General features: G+C 46.6%; 1 protein-coding gene across 2 annotated transcripts in view; it reads right to left on the reverse strand.

Moving 5' to 3' along the window:
- Window positions 1–3,483: 3,483 nt before the first annotated feature.
- KIF26B (kinesin family member 26B) overlaps window positions 3,484–12,553 on the reverse strand; it is a 573,188-nt gene continuing 564,118 nt past the window's right edge. For both annotated transcript variants that reach the window (XM_049868602.1, XM_049868603.1), the window contains one exon: window positions 3,484–10,718. In XM_049868602.1, the coding sequence (XP_049724559.1) occupies window positions 10,570–10,718 (149 nt within the window). In that variant the 3' untranslated portion in view covers window positions 3,484–10,569. The remainder of the gene's footprint in view (window positions 10,719–12,553) is intronic.

The raw sequence follows: 12,553 nt of genomic DNA on the forward strand, positions 1-12,553 counted from the left end.
TTACTGTAGAAGTACTAAGGGTTCCTAAAGAGCCATGTCCAGAATGATCCAATATTTGTAAAAGTACGTGTGTTTGTCTGTAAAACAACAACAGTAGTCCTCTCTGAGGTGCGATTAAAGCTAGTTTTGTGTTTCTTTTTCCAACTTTTCAAGTCCAGTTAAAGGGGCGGGGGGGGGGGGGGGAGCGGCGTTTCTCTCACTGGGCCTTGGTGGGCCTTGGGGTGCAGTGAAATCTCTGATCTGGTGGCTGAAGGCCTTTATTTTGAGGTTTTTCTCTGAGTACAGTCAAGTTGGTGTAACTTATACCTCTGTACCAGAGCGAGGGCAATTATGTCATCATTTAAAAAACAAAAAGCAAAAGCAACACAGCACTTACCCAGCCTGCAGGTGGGCTCTGTCACCGCAGCAGCTTCCTTGGGGTGGCAGGTGGCCTCTGGGTCACCTCCCCCAACTGGAGAGACCAAGCCGCCGGCTCATTGTGAACCGGCTTCAAAGTCACCGCCCGAGGGTGCAGGCCACCCGATGGAAGCGCCTCAGGCGCCAGTATTTCTGCAGATGGTTTTTCACTTCTTTGCAAAGGCATTCACCCTGCAATCTGGGTACGGAGGGAGGCGGCCTCCGAGGGCCTTGCTGGCGGCCTCTCGGCTTACACAGTGGCAGCCCGGGCCCGAGGGCCGAGCCTGCCTGCGGCCTCGGCGTCAGCAGGCCGGCACTGAGTCTCCCGGGGAACAAGCCGCTTGCAGAGGGGCCCAGGCTTAGCGCGCCCCACCTCTCGGGCTCGCCGCCACGCGCCTTTCTCCGCTCGCAGCCACGTGCGAAGAGGAGGTGCGGGCCTGATTAGAGGAAGAAGGGCACCTGCGGGGATCAGCCGCGTGACCTTCACCCTACAGTGAGCGGGAGCTTTTTTTGCCCTTTTGCAGTGGGGTTTTTGTTGTCAGCCAGTCTTGGCAACTGCGATTCTTGAGGCTCAGAATCTGTTTATTCATCATCAGCAGCGCAGTGTCTGGGCCAAAGCAAGCGTTCAACAAAGATTCGTTCAGTAATCGCTTTATACATGTAGAGTGGGGATCTAAGCGCTGGAATATCACTCTCTTACATCTCCTGGGAGGAGCCCTGGTGGCACAATGGTTAAGCACTCGGTTGCTGCTAACCCGAAGGTTGGCGGTTTGAACCCTCCCTCCGATCCCCAAGGCGAGCTGCTTCGGTAAGGATTCCAGCCTTGGAAACCCTATGGGACAGGTCTCCTCTGTCCTGTAGGGTTGCTATGAGTTGGAATCAACCTCATGGCGCCGGGTTTATCTCTTGGAGAGAGAAATGCTGTAGGCGGCCAAGGAGGTAGGAGGTCTCAAGGCCATGGGTAGAATCAGCCCAGGTAATGGGTTCGACCCTATGTGGCTTCTTGCTCCTTCTCTGCTGTGAATTATGTACTTAGTCCCAGCCGCATTTTCAAATACAGAGCTATGGTCGCAAGGCCCTTTTTCAAGGGATGGTGGAGTGACCGAAATGTCTGCAGGCTCCTGCCCAGCTTCTCTTCATGGTCTCTTCTTCTCCCAAAGAAGATGCTTCCACTCATTCATTCATTCAACCAACAAATACGGATTGGGAGCCCACTATTTCAGGCTCTGCGCTAGATGTGAGGGTGTAGAAGAACGAGAGACACCCATGGGTGCTAGGAGCATACCTGTTGCTGATAGGTCAGTGTGGTTAACTCCAAGTGTTCTATATGTCTATAAGGGTTTTCTAGAAATAATGTCTTCAACTAGATGCTCTCCTAATGGAAGCGTCAGACACTGCAGTAGGCCCTACCTGAGGCAAGGAGGCATTTTCTCCTCCCAGGTGCAGGGATAGCCCTACCTGCAGTTGCTGGAAAAATGTCACCTTGCTTTGTTGACTACATCCTTCCAGCCTCCAGTGGCACCTGACAGGGTACATTGTGATGCTGTAGTAAAATGGCCATGGAGAGCCTGGTTAAAGTCGTCCCTGACACTCAAAGACAGTACTGAGAAGAATGAGAATAATAAAAGTAATATTAATACAGTGAAACCTGTGAGAGCCGGAACTCAACAGAACTGCCTTGTTTTTCTGGGTCTTAAAAGTTTTCGGCCTTTGACAGGGTGTGGTCTTACCACTTTTATATCGATCTCTATTAGTGGAAAATATTTGAGTTTTCCTTCTCTGAGAGGTTTCCACCTTACACAGGTTCTGGCTTCCACAGGTTTTACTGTCACAATTTTGAGAGTTTAGTAATTTAAGAGACAAATACAGCTAAGATTCTATATTTGGCATAGTTTCTCCCCATGAGAAATTACTTCTGATGACCACACGTATCCTTCTCACGTCTTCACACCAACCTCTTCATATAAGCTCTGATATGGATTGAAGGCACAGTAGTATGATAGACCACGCTGAAGAACTGAGAGACGGAGTCTCTAGTTAGGAAGAGTGAGGTAATTAGAAACGATTCCAGATGCTACTTTTATATTCTTCTTTTCTCCGAAGAGAATGGTCAGCATTAGGTAGCACTTCTACTTGCTCTTCTAGTTGAAGGCATTGGTTCTAGAAATCTTGTATGAAATATGGCTTCTGCTAGGGTGGACCAAAGGGAGCCCAAAGAAGGTCTGCTCTAGGATTTAGGGAGGAGAACAGGGAGCCTAGAGCTTGCATGTCCAGGGAGCTCAGCAGCATAGGGGACGGGGATTCAGAGCCTTGCCAGGAACAGAGTGTATATTTGCTTCCCATGCCCCCCCCCGCCCACCCCCCCCCCCCGCCATAGCTCTTGGGACTACAGAGCACTCAGTTGCCTGGATAGATAGTACCAACATCTAGGAAATGCCTACCAACTTCCAACTGAGCCTCAGTGCTACTCAGAGGCAAAGTTATCTTTGGAGGTGGGGAAGAGATTGTCCTTGCAGGGGTACTCCCCAGGAGAACCTTTTCCAGTTTCTGATGTTTTGTTTTCTTGACTGAATGTACCCAGTTACAGTTGAGACAATCACTGTTTTAACAAGGGACCCGTGTGTCCAGGTTCCAGCAATGTGCAGTGATTGAGAAGGCACTTATTCTGTGTGAGCCCCAGACACATTCGAATGAGGGAGAATCACCAGGCCAACAAAAATACCGTGACATCAACACATTTCTCAATACTTTTCATGTGTGTTCACCAGCCCGGCAGCTGACTCACGGATGTGGAATAATGCCAGGTGCTCGGTGGCTCTGCTCCCACCTCTACCTACTCCCGGCTTAGCTTCTGAACTTGTTGGAGGCCAGGGCCACAGTGGACTAGACAGGCCTTATCCCAGGAGGTCCTTTGGGGGCCTAGGAGGCAGGCCAAGGCCAAGTTGTTGCTCAAGTGAGAAGAATTCCACCCGCCAACTGGCCTTGAATTGTTTTCCCCCTCTGTAAAACAGAGGGATAAATTGGATAGAGATGAATTCATGACTCTGGGTAGAATAAAAGTGAACATTTAATGCCACCATAGTTTGATTCTTTGAAACACCAGATTCTTTTTTGACAACGTTTTACACCTCATATGCCACAAAAAGTCAGAGACCTTAGCCAGCAAACAATGTCTTACACTGGAAATGGCACACAGCTTAATGGATTCATGTCACCAGTTTGTAAGAACTAGAGCTTTCTTTTCTGGACTGTTCTCCAGGTAGCCTGCTTATATTGATCATGATCAAGCCAAAAGCTCACTTTTATATACCTATGTAAAGGCCCATACACAAAACCAGCCTGTTTGGAAATAGGCTGTTGGGACCTGCCCAAGTACAGAACGGTTGAATTTCTGACTTTAACAGATGAACTTTATTAAAACAATTTTGACGGCAAACACTTGTGAGCGAAGAACTTAATTTTTAAGACTGCACCATTTTCCATTCAGTTAAACAGTGACTTTAAAAAGCAATGTCATTAAATACTACCACGGAATTTTAAAACAAGGTTTTATGAATTTGTTCGTGAATTCACTGTTTCTGACACAATAAAAGCACCTTGGGCAGGCCTTGTCTCCAATTGTCAAACGGGCCCGTTTCTACAGATAAGCATATTTCTATGTACATACATACATTACTCGAATGAGAGAGCTAGAGCCAAAGGACCCACAGAGACCACTTAGCACACGCCCTCATTTTACAGATCAGAAAACTGAGTTCCAGAAAAGTTAGGTAACATGCCCAAGGCTGGAGGACTTCTGTCAGAACTGGAACGAGGGACCAGGTTTTCTGACCCATACCTTTCCAGCATGCCACACGCTCCATGCACAACGTGTGTATTCACGTATGCACACCCCGCCAACACACACACACATAGGAACCCAGGAGTGGCGTCTGTGTGGTTGTCATCTACACACACCTGGGCATCGCTATGGAATGGGAAGAGCACCATGCTGGACTCAAGTCCCAGCCCTGCTATAAAACGAGTCTGTGAACTTGGGCCAGTCATTGACTATTCAGTCTCTTCATCTATAAAGGATTATCCTCTGCTCTCACAGAGCTTTAATTTCTTCAAAGCACTTCTCATCAATTATACCATCTTCTCCTCAAACCATCCCAAAGGGCAGCTTTTCCTCTGGGAAACCTGAGGCCCAGCAAAGTTAAGTGACTTGCCCAAGGTTGCATAGCTAGTGACAAAACCAGGCCTGGCACCCCGGTTCCCTTACTCCTAGCGCAAGGCTTTTTCTCCTAGGTTTAGCCGCCTCTCAAATGAGACTACTGACCCCAGCCCCTCCCTGCCTCTCAGGGACGCAGTGAGGGGACAAGATGCCTTAAGTATTACGGGTTGTAAGCCTCCCTAAAGTGCTTTGGTTTCTCCAGAAAAAACGGGTACTATAGAAATTCAAGGTAAGAAACACTAGCTGCTTTCCTCAACCCCTTCACAAGCACCAGGGGTAAGGTGGGGTCTTAGGGAAATGTAGAAACCTAACAATACTGTCAGCTTTCCCCCCAGCAATTTAGTGTTGAACCAGTCAGAAAAGGCTGGACCCTCTTCCACCCAGGCCTGTGGAGGCTCATTTCCAAGCCCATTATCATCAAATTCAAAAGGAAGAGCTCTTTGCCCCTTCAGGTACTTATTTAGAAACAGCTTAGATTTTGAACTAAGCCCTGTACTTTGAAGATTGGGCTCTAATCCCTGTTCTTCTGATTTATTTATTTTTCCTCCCCCCAGCCCATGTCTCCGCCAGCTGATTTTTGCTATAAAAAAAAAAAAAGATTTTTGCTATAGCAGGGGGAAAAATAAAACACACAGAGCCACGGAACACGCCTACCAAACGTCCACAACAATGCATAGCAATTGGAAAGGATTTCCAACCATGATGTCAAATTACAAAATGCAAGCAACACTGTAAAACAACATCCTGAGATTACAGGTAAGTGATAACTTTTTCAAAAATCGAATATAACTGTGTGGGGTGTTAGCAGTACGGGGACCGAAGGGCTGAGCCTTTTTTTGTTTTTGGAGGTAATTTCTATGCATACATGAAATGGAAGTGGGGATGCCTGTTTCAGGACTCACCCCTACAGACGTGGACACAGGGAACAACTACATTTAGAGGACAGCAATCACACATGCCACTCTGTGTCCAATATGACATCATCTCCATTTCTGAGTAGGGCCACCCAAAAGCAGACTATGTTTGTTTAGGGATAGATAAATTAGCTTCTGAGAATTTTTCAAAAATAATTTGTTTTTGAAAAGATGAATTTAACTGACAAGAGCTTTTCCTGGATTGGAATTATTTTTTTAATCTGGAAATAATGAACAGTTTGTAATAAAACATATGTATTTTGTCAGGGAGATTGCTAAGTGACACAATTTATGAGTTTTTACCCTCAAATGTTGACGGATATTTGCTGGAAGAGAGATACTATAATTAAAAGGAACAGTATATTTCTGCCACCTGTCCCCCACCCTCCAAAGGAAATTTTTGGCTGACAGTGTTGGTGAAACTTAACCTCTGTCTTTGTTTCATCTGGTCCAGAGTGCAGGGGCTTGCTGGCTCTTCTCTCTGCATGAGTTTCGTGTGTGACAGGACAAAGGTGCCCCTCACCTGGGGAGTGAAGTTGGGCCAGGTGTCATGAGCAGCAGCAGAGGCCCCGGAACAGTAGGACAAACAATCTACTCAGCATCAACTAGCATCCAACAGGACTTCAAATCTGTCCCCTTACTGGCATGGTTTCAGAGTCTAAGGTACATTGCCTTTACACGTTAGGAAGTCCTTGCCTATATGTTCAAAGGGTGGGCTAAGGGTCCAGCAGGAAAGAGCAACGAGTAAATTCAGGAATTCTTCCATTTTCAATTTTGAAATGAACTCATCTTTAGTCACTTGTTTTTAGTCAAAAATCCTTTTTGGAATATGGAGCATAAATACAGTCAGGGCAACCTGATTTTAGTCGCCTGGGTTACCAATCAAGAGCACAAGGACACAGGCAATGGTGTTTGCATTTAACACAAAGTGGGCTCTTGTAAGCTTTGCCTTTTAGCCCAAGAATAACAGCTAGTTTTAAAATACTATTTTATCCCAAATAGTAACCCCTGTGAGGAAGGCTTATGGATTAACCAAATTAATGATCAGCACGAGATCTGAAGCCCAAAGAAGCCACTGGCTGACAAGGACATAGCTACAGCCCCAAGTGGGCACAATTGCATTTCCCGCTCCACACCTGGCCAGAAACCCAGGCAGCAAGAGATTTGTGTGTGTGTGTAACAGTTTGTGAACCACTGCCACGTATGGTAAGTGTGACTATAATTGAGTCACTACCACCTTATAGGGACACAGTAGGCTTAAGGCTAATTTATGACAAACTCGGCCTCGCTCCTGCCGCAAAAGTCCCCAAACTGGACTGTGTGGCCTTTCATCCCCGCTTCTAACATGAGGAACCCCCCGCTTTGTGGGGTTCTTTGTATGAGTCCCACCTGGGTCAGTAAGGGACCTCTGCATTTGCATCTCAAGTTCCCCAGGCTCAGAAGAGCAGCTGGAGATAAAACAACAGGCAGAGTCAGGAAGAGATGAAAGTTAGAGACAGCTTCCCCAGCTCGCAGAGGGGAATTCAAGGACAAGCAGATCAAAGGCTGCAAATATCAGGTGGGAACTGAATGCCCAGGATAAAGCAAACTGCCACTGCCTCACTGCACAAAACACCATCATGGAATGCAATCTGGATTTACTCCTGGGGAGACAATGTCACCATTTGCTTTCTTATTTATTTTGGGGTCTTAGTTTTGCTCTACCGTTAATGCGTCCACCTCAAACTGAACTATTTAGTATGGGGGTGGGGGGGGTACATTTCAAGAAAGGAATTAGGGCTTCCATATCTAAATGTTAATTGCAAATAAATATTTCCCCGATCCTTTCATTTGTGAGTAATGCACTAGAAATTGGCTCCTTGTGATCCCCTTTGCCTTTGTGGGCTGTCACCAAAACCAAAAGAAGATCTGGGACTATCTCACTGCCGGTCATTGTACAGAGCCTTAGTTAATGGGACTTCTTCACGGGGTTGGACAGGCCTGCTGTTCGTTGATGACCATCTATATGGCCGACTTATAGGCAGAGCCAGGAACAAGCACACAGCTGCACAGAATCCATGGTTTATCAGTATTTTGGTAAATTAATACGTTTGTAGCTTACGTGGGTCAAAAGAAAAGAAAAAGGCAGAATGGACAACATGCATGCAAAGTTGCTCTCCTAAACCATGGCCCACTGAATCCTGTGCCTTTGCTCCATGATGTGGCGATAGCAGCTTGGCCAGGCAATCTGACTTGCTAAAATAACACTTGGTTTCATGCAACCCTTTTGGTATCTCATAAAGTTGTTGTAAATGTATAACAGTAGGCTTACGCAGGGGGCAAGCAGAAGGCCACTCCCCTAGGAAAGATCCCACTGATTTGGGTTTGAAATCTCACAGGTTTTCTCACTTGGTCTGACTCCAGGAAGCACCAGGGCTCTGAAGCTGGCCTGCTAAGGAAGTAAATGCAGCCAAGTGGCCCCAGGGCCAGGGAAGCCTGTGGCAAGGGCAAAAATTAAGCACAATGAGTCCTAATCAAATGAATGAGCTGCCAACAAAAATCAGAACACTCACCTTTGAAAACACCAGAAAAACCTCCAAATTAAAGGCTTTTCATGAAACAGCCTATTTCAAACTAGCAACCAGAAAGGATGCCAAATAGCAAATGGAAACTCAAAAGACTGGCATCCTTTAGGGCCCAGAAGCTTTCATGGATGTTGCCGTTAAGTAAGCCCATTCACACAAGTGCTGGGAGACCACAGACTGAGCCTGGAATCATCGGAATATCCTGCAGAACGGGGCTAAGGGTGAGGAGCTGGGATGACACACTTGTTAAACTTGAGTGGTACAATTCAAGGGGGGAAATGGTTCATTCCAGAGTAACCTGGATGTGCCAATCAGAACTTGTAATCCTTAGAGCTGGTGTCCAGTCTACACACTGATCTCTAAAACCAGTGAGCTGGCAGGGCAATCTTTGCCCAGTCCTGACTACTAAGGGATGGGTACTGTGATGCTCACAAGGTGTCAGCTTCTAATTACCGAGTTCACCTGAGCCCTGCTCATTGTTGGGATAGATGTGTAGGGATTTGTGTGTTCAGAGGTGCACCGGCAGAGTGCCTTCCTTGGGCAGCAGCTGGGGCTGGGGAGTTGGTTAGCAGGGGCTGCCTCTCCTGAAGAGGCTTGTGAAGATCTGCTGCCTTTGAGGGAGAAAATGAACAGTACTTACGTGGAAACTCCTTGCCGCCTCCTCAATGGGAAGGCTGGCAGGGGCTCCGGGAGAGGGCCCTGACCTGGAAGATAGGGGGACGCCTGGACCCTGAGCGCCACTGCTACTCCACAACTGTTATCAGGCAAGTCCCTTGACCACTCCGTACCCTGGGTTTCTATCATTAATACGGGCCCGATAATCCCTTAGGGAATTGTTGCAGGGATGGATTAATCTAAACTTGAGAACAAGGTTCTAAGCCTTGGGGAGCTAAGAACCACATCATGTTTGAAGGTAGAGTGTCAGCAAAAACAAAGGAAACCCTCAGTGAGATGCATTAACACAATAGCCACAAAAATGGGCTCAAACATACCAACGATTGTGGAGATGGTGCAGGACCAGATGACGTTTCATTCTGTTATACAGAAGGTCGCCATGAGTTGGAGATGACTGGATGGAAACTAACAAGAACTGTATGTCCATATTCATTAAACTCTGTGCTCTGCTCCAAGTCATCGTGCCTTGCCAGGGTTATGGAGTGTATGAAGATGTAACCTTGCTCTGCTTTCGGGGGCAAGGTTGAGGGCAACAGCCTTGTGCCTTCTTGGTATGGATGGTGAGAACTGAAAATTGTACTCCATTTGCAATCTCAAGACCCGATCTTGTCCTAAACCAATACTGTTAGAGTCTCTGAGCATATTAAGCCTGAGACGGTCTCTAAGCTGGGGAAAATTCCCTGCTTTAACCAATGCATAAAACTAGAAAATGAAAAAGTATGGCTCTGTTGGATTGGTTCAAGCTTTCAATCAAAAGTCTTTGGAATAAAAATGGATATGAAGAATGTTTTGAGGGTCATGGAGCCCTGGATTAGTGGGGAAAGGAAACAGTACATGTGTCAAGACTTGAAGGGGATGCTGGGAATGGAACATCCCACCCATGAGGATCATGTAGTGCCCAGATCATAAGGGATACCATTTCCCTTAAAAACGCAAGCCCCTTTCTCCTCTTCTGCTCTCTAGAGTTCAAGTGCACTTGCTCCTTCATCAGTGCTCTGAGTCTGTCCCTGGCCGCGCTGTCTGTGGAGGTGACATCGTGCATTGCCTGCTGCTCAAAACCGTTTGGGAACACCCTGGTTCATGTAATGAAGTCTCCAGGTCCTGTTTGAGTGGCCTTACCAGAAGAACCATAAAAGACAGTTAACATTTATTCATATGCAATACTGATTAGGAAATATCTCTACAAACACAAGGTACTTAGAAACAGCAAGTCAGAAATAGGATAAAACACCAAGAGAAAACGAGCTGTAAATACATTGCAAAAAATGTGTTTGATTTTGTTTGTTTCGTTGCTGTTGTTTTAATCTTGACTAGCACCATCTGTACACAAGAAAGTATCAACATAAATGTTTGGATAATAATACAGATTTGCAAGGCACTTGATCAGTCATTCTGGGTAATTTTTTGTTGTTTTGTTTTAGCTTCCATTGGCAATCCTACGCCCACCCTCCCGCTTTCTCATAAAACAAGAGAAAGTTGAGGTGTCTTTTGCTAACAGTTCTTATGTACAAGAAGTTCTTTAAAGTTCCTCAAAGTGCTTTTTCAGTCTCATGGGGCTTTGACGTCCCTTGGGCTTCCCATCATTTTCTCCTTCCATGTGTGTTTGGTGTTTGCACCTTTCCTACAGAAAACAAAAGAAAAATCGCCTTCCACTCAACGCTCACTCCAGACTTGCCACCAACCTTCATCCTCATTCTAGTGTCTTTGAGAGCTTCCAACCCAGAGGGCCTGGGTGAGTGTGATGACTATCTCTTTGAGGTCCTGGGGTGTGAGGGGGGCTGGCCAGGCAGGGGTCCAACTCTCCTTATCGGCGCCTGGAGGTGATGTCAAAGCAGGTGACCATCATGAGGTGGGCCTTGCAGAAGTTGACACGGTTCTCCAGGCGCTCCGTCACACACTCCAGCGCTTCCAGGTACTCCAGGGAATCCAGCTCCAAAACCTGCTCCAAGTCAACTGCAAGAGAGGAGAAACCTGATGGGGCCAAGGGGGAAGCACGGTCTCCAAATGCTCAGCCCAGGCCATGCTATCCCTCTCCTGGAAGGTCTACCTTATGCAGTACTGACGCTTCCTCCTGCCTGATACCCTGCCTAGCTCAGGCTGAGAATGGAACGCTGTTTGCTAGTTGTAATTATGCTGGTGGGCCCTTTGTTCTAATTATAATTTTAGATCCTTAAAATTTTATTGAGACTATACTGAGGGATGGAGTCCCCGGGTGGTACAAACGGTTGCCACCCTTGGCTGCTGACTAAAAGGTTTGTGATCCAAACCCAGCAACTGCTTCATGGGAGAAAGATGTGGCAGTCTGCTTCTGTAAAGATTACAGCCTTGGAAATACTATGGGGCAGTTCTACTCTGTCCTACAGGATCGCTATGAGTTGGAATCGACTCAACGGCAACAGGTGTTTCTGGTTCATACTGAGGGATAAGGTGACGTTCCAGCTCCACCTCTCTCTGCCCATCACCACCAGAGGATTTGTGACAGACTCTACAGGCACCATTATTCTTTATTAACTATAAAAGAAACAAACCATCAAGCTGAGGTGGGGGAAAAGCCCTTTCTTTTTGGGATCTGACTTCAGCGACATTTGTACCTTGGTCTGTGTGCATTAAATACGTGTCTCTTGGGTTATTCTTTCCACAACACATGCATCTGCCTCTCTGAGCAGGTTTCAGAAACTTGACCCTATCTCTTGGCGATTCCTAATGCATTTTTACACACTTGCTAGCCGTGTGGGAAATGTGATAGCAATAAGTAAATCTAAACTAGTAATTAGAGTTCCTTAAACTCAGAAGACAAACTAAGATTTCGGACCCAGAGGCCCTCCCTAGTGTTCAGACCTATGCTTGCCTTGGGTGGTATAAATGGCTAAGCACTTGGGTGCTAACAGAAAGGTTGGAGGTTGGAGTCCATGCAGAGGCACCTTGGAAGAAAGGCCCAGTGATCTACTTCCAAATATTCAGCCATTGAAAACCCTATAGAGCACAGTTCTATTCCGATACACATGGGGCCGTAATGGCAACTGATTTTTTCTTTTTTTAAACTCAGAAGAAAAGTAGAGATTTCAGACCCAGGGATCCTCTCTCACATTTCGGCATGCCCAGAGTGAAAAGTCTGCTTCTTTCAACTCCTGAAGAGCAGGTACCTGGGGTCAGCCCATCCTGGCCCCAAGTCCCTGACTTTGTCCAGTGGTGGCTGGGTAGAGGGGTGCAGCATGGGGCCCAGTACAGGGAGGGCTGCCAAGGGTGGTGGCACAGCCCTGGGGTCCACCATAGGAGCCTTGCCATTGACTTCCACCTTGGCAGTTTCCTTATCAGTAAAATGACAGCAATATTCCCCCTACCCTGCCCACCTGACAGAGTAGCTATAAAGGATAAAATTAAAATGAGCTAACGAATGTGAACGTGGTTTGAAATCTGTAACGTTCTGTTGAAACATAAGGGAGTGTAATTGAACCTGACTTCTTTTTCCAGATGACATAACCGAGATCTGGAGAAGGAAGGTGACTTGCCCGGGGTGATGCAGTTAATAAGGACCAGAGCTGAACGTGAAACCCAGAGTTCCCACATAACCATCTAACACTTGAAAGCAAAAACCAAAACAAACTGCAAACAAACAAAATGCTACATCAAAACCACATTGGTCTACATTACTGTACTACCTCAAAAGTGGTACATCAGAATCAGAAAATAAAAATAAAAAGGACCCCGCACGTATATTTCTATGCTGAATCCCTGCCGCTGCCCCTCCCCAGGGAACAGCCAGTACACAGCTGCATTGACTTTTTTAC

Source organism: Elephas maximus, chromosome 24 (assembly GCF_024166365.1).
Source record: "Elephas maximus indicus isolate mEleMax1 chromosome 24, mEleMax1 primary haplotype, whole genome shotgun sequence".
Classification (NCBI taxonomy): domain Eukaryota; kingdom Metazoa; phylum Chordata; class Mammalia; order Proboscidea; family Elephantidae; genus Elephas; species Elephas maximus.